We start from the raw sequence: 2,155 nt of genomic DNA, 5'->3' as shown, positions 1-2,155 counted from the left end.
GGAGGGCAGGTAAGGCGGCTCTGAGCATCAATGGTGGCTCTGTCTGCCGGCGGGGTGGGGATGGAGCTGCCGGCAGCGCCCGGCGCCCGGCCGGCACACGGGGAGCTGGGGGGCGGCGGGGGGTACGGTCCAGCGGGACCTGGCGAGGGGCCTGGCAACTCGCCCGAGGGATGCCGGGACACCCGAAATCTCAGTGTGCCCGGGGCATCCCCACCCAGACGGCTTGGGATCAGCTTCCCTGGGGCTTTGCCTCGGTGTCCTGCTTCCTCCGGGCATCCCCCGTTGCACCACTCGCACCCCCCTTCTTGAGCCGTGGCCGTCGTCTCCCCCCATCCCTTTGACAACCACCTCGGCAGAACTTGGGCATATTTTCCCCACTCAGAGCCACTTTTTGCTCAGGGCTTTTGTTTTCGGAGCGACTTCAGGCCGAAGGTCCCGTTTCTTACAGCAGCGCTTGCTGCCCTGGTGGCTGCGTCCCCCCCGGGACCCCGCAGCCGAACCGATAAGACTGTGCATTCCCGTAGCGGAAAGCAACCTGACGCTGCATATTTGAGCCAGTCGGGGGGGATTTATGTTGGGCAAGGACTTTTTTTGGGAACATTCAGTCTCCAGGCTGCCAGTAACTAATCCCCGGCCGCCGGCAGGGAGAGGCTGCCCCGCGCCGTGCCGGTGGAGCGGGAGGGCTGGTGGCCGTGCCTCCGTCGGCGGATGTGAAGTGGGAGATCCCGGCGGATCACCGCTTTGCCGGCAAGTCTTGCCCACCTTTTTGGGACCTCGAGGTAGCCGGTGCGGCGGTGCGTTCGTGCGCGGGTGCCGGGGGACGAGGGGCTCAGCGGTGCGGGGCTGAGCCGGTTCTGGGTGTGTGCGTGAGGTGGGAATGTCACCCGTGTCGCAGGTGGGGATGTCCCCGAGCCCTGTGGTGGAGGGTTTGTGCCCTGATCTCTCTCCCCGCGGAGTGTCCTCTGCCCTGAGCAAGGTCAGGGTGGCGCAGCCTCCACCGTGCGGTGCTCAGCATCACGGTGACAGCGGGTTTAATGCCACCTCCCTGCCCGGGGACGGCCTTGCTGCCCAGTGATGGGACTGTGGCACGTCCCCACCACGATAAAGCAGGGACAGTCAGTGCAGGGCATTTCCTGGGCTGTGAAGGGTCAGTGGTGGATGTGTCGGATGGGAACTCTGCTGTCACCGACACCGTTAGCGTGTGGTGGAGCCAGGATGGGACCTCAGGTCCCCTCAGCCTGCAAATCCCGATGGATTCGGAGCAGGGCACCCACAGCTGGGCAGGTGCTGAGTGGCGAAGGCTCGGGGTAGGGCGAGCACCCTGTTTTGGGGTGGAGGAGCTCCCTGCTGAGTGGGTGGACTCTGGTCCCACCACAGCATGTCCCTGCGCCATGTCCCCTTGCAGGTGGCACCGGGACGAAGCCAGGGCTGAGGTCCTGTGGGGTGCACCCGGCTGCGGGCAGCTGGGACGGGGCTGTGGGGACGGTGTCCATGTGGTGACGGCCCTGAACGGTGCGTGTCGAGGTGCTTGGTGGTGCCACCGTCCCACCCGTGCTGCTCCACCATCCTCTGGCTCAGCGCTGGGGACAGGGTGCTGCCCTGAAGGTCAGTGGTCCTCCTCTGCTCCCCACCGAGCCCACGTCCGTCTGTCCCGCTGGCCGGCAGTGCCGGGGACACCGGGCTGGCTGTGCCACTGTGCTGCTGGGGGACACGGGGAAGGGCACGGGGGTGTTTCTGGGTGACAGCCGCCAGTTTGAATATATGTCACGTTCCGGCTTTAATTACAGTAATTGGGTGTTGGAGGGCTGTGCTCGCGCCTGCTGTGGCTCCAAGGGGGAGCGAGAGTGGTTTGGGCGTTTGATGCTCCGTGCGCGTAGGAGTCCCTGTCCCCACCTCGCTATTTGTCCCCGGCCCAGAGGCACGTCCCCACGCGCCTGCGGGGACACGGCCCATGCGAGGCGCGCTCACACGTGGGCGCGTGCCTCTCTCCAACCCCAAATAATTTGGTGGTTACAGCAGCCGGCTGGCAGGTGAAAGCCACGCTCAGCCTCAGGTGGAGTCCGGCCCCGGCGGCGATGCTCCGGAGCTCTGCAGATTAAAGGCAGCCCTTGACCACCACTCTCCGGACCCGGGGCGGGCACGCTGGTCTGCCCGC

The 2,155-nt window shown here is 66.1% G+C and overlaps 2 protein-coding genes across 2 annotated transcripts in view; one reads left to right on the top strand and one right to left on the bottom strand.

The window, feature by feature from the left end:
* The window catches only part of ABHD11 (abhydrolase domain containing 11), an 8,145-nt gene extending 7,598 nt beyond the window's left edge, over nt 1-547 (bottom strand). The window contains exon 1 of the mRNA XM_009888873.1: nt 447-547. Within this exon, the coding sequence (XP_009887175.1) occupies nt 447-547 (101 nt within the window). The remainder of the gene's footprint in view (nt 1-446) is intronic.
* A 225-nt stretch (nt 548-772) lies between these two features.
* Nucleotides 773-2,155, top strand: part of LOC104289841 (claudin-4-like) — a 7,247-nt gene continuing 5,864 nt past the window's right edge. Inside the window, exon 1 of the mRNA XM_009888856.1 lies at nt 773-779. The gene's annotated coding sequence lies outside the window, so the exon portion shown is untranslated. The remainder of the gene's footprint in view (nt 780-2,155) is intronic.

This window comes from Charadrius vociferus, unplaced genomic scaffold, assembly GCF_000708025.1.
Source record: "Charadrius vociferus isolate BGI_N301 unplaced genomic scaffold, ASM70802v2 scaffold636, whole genome shotgun sequence".
Taxonomy (NCBI): Eukaryota; Metazoa; Chordata; class Aves; order Charadriiformes; family Charadriidae; genus Charadrius; species Charadrius vociferus.
The sequence above is the reverse complement of the archived record's forward strand: the minus strand, read 5'-3'. Positions and strand labels throughout refer to the sequence as shown.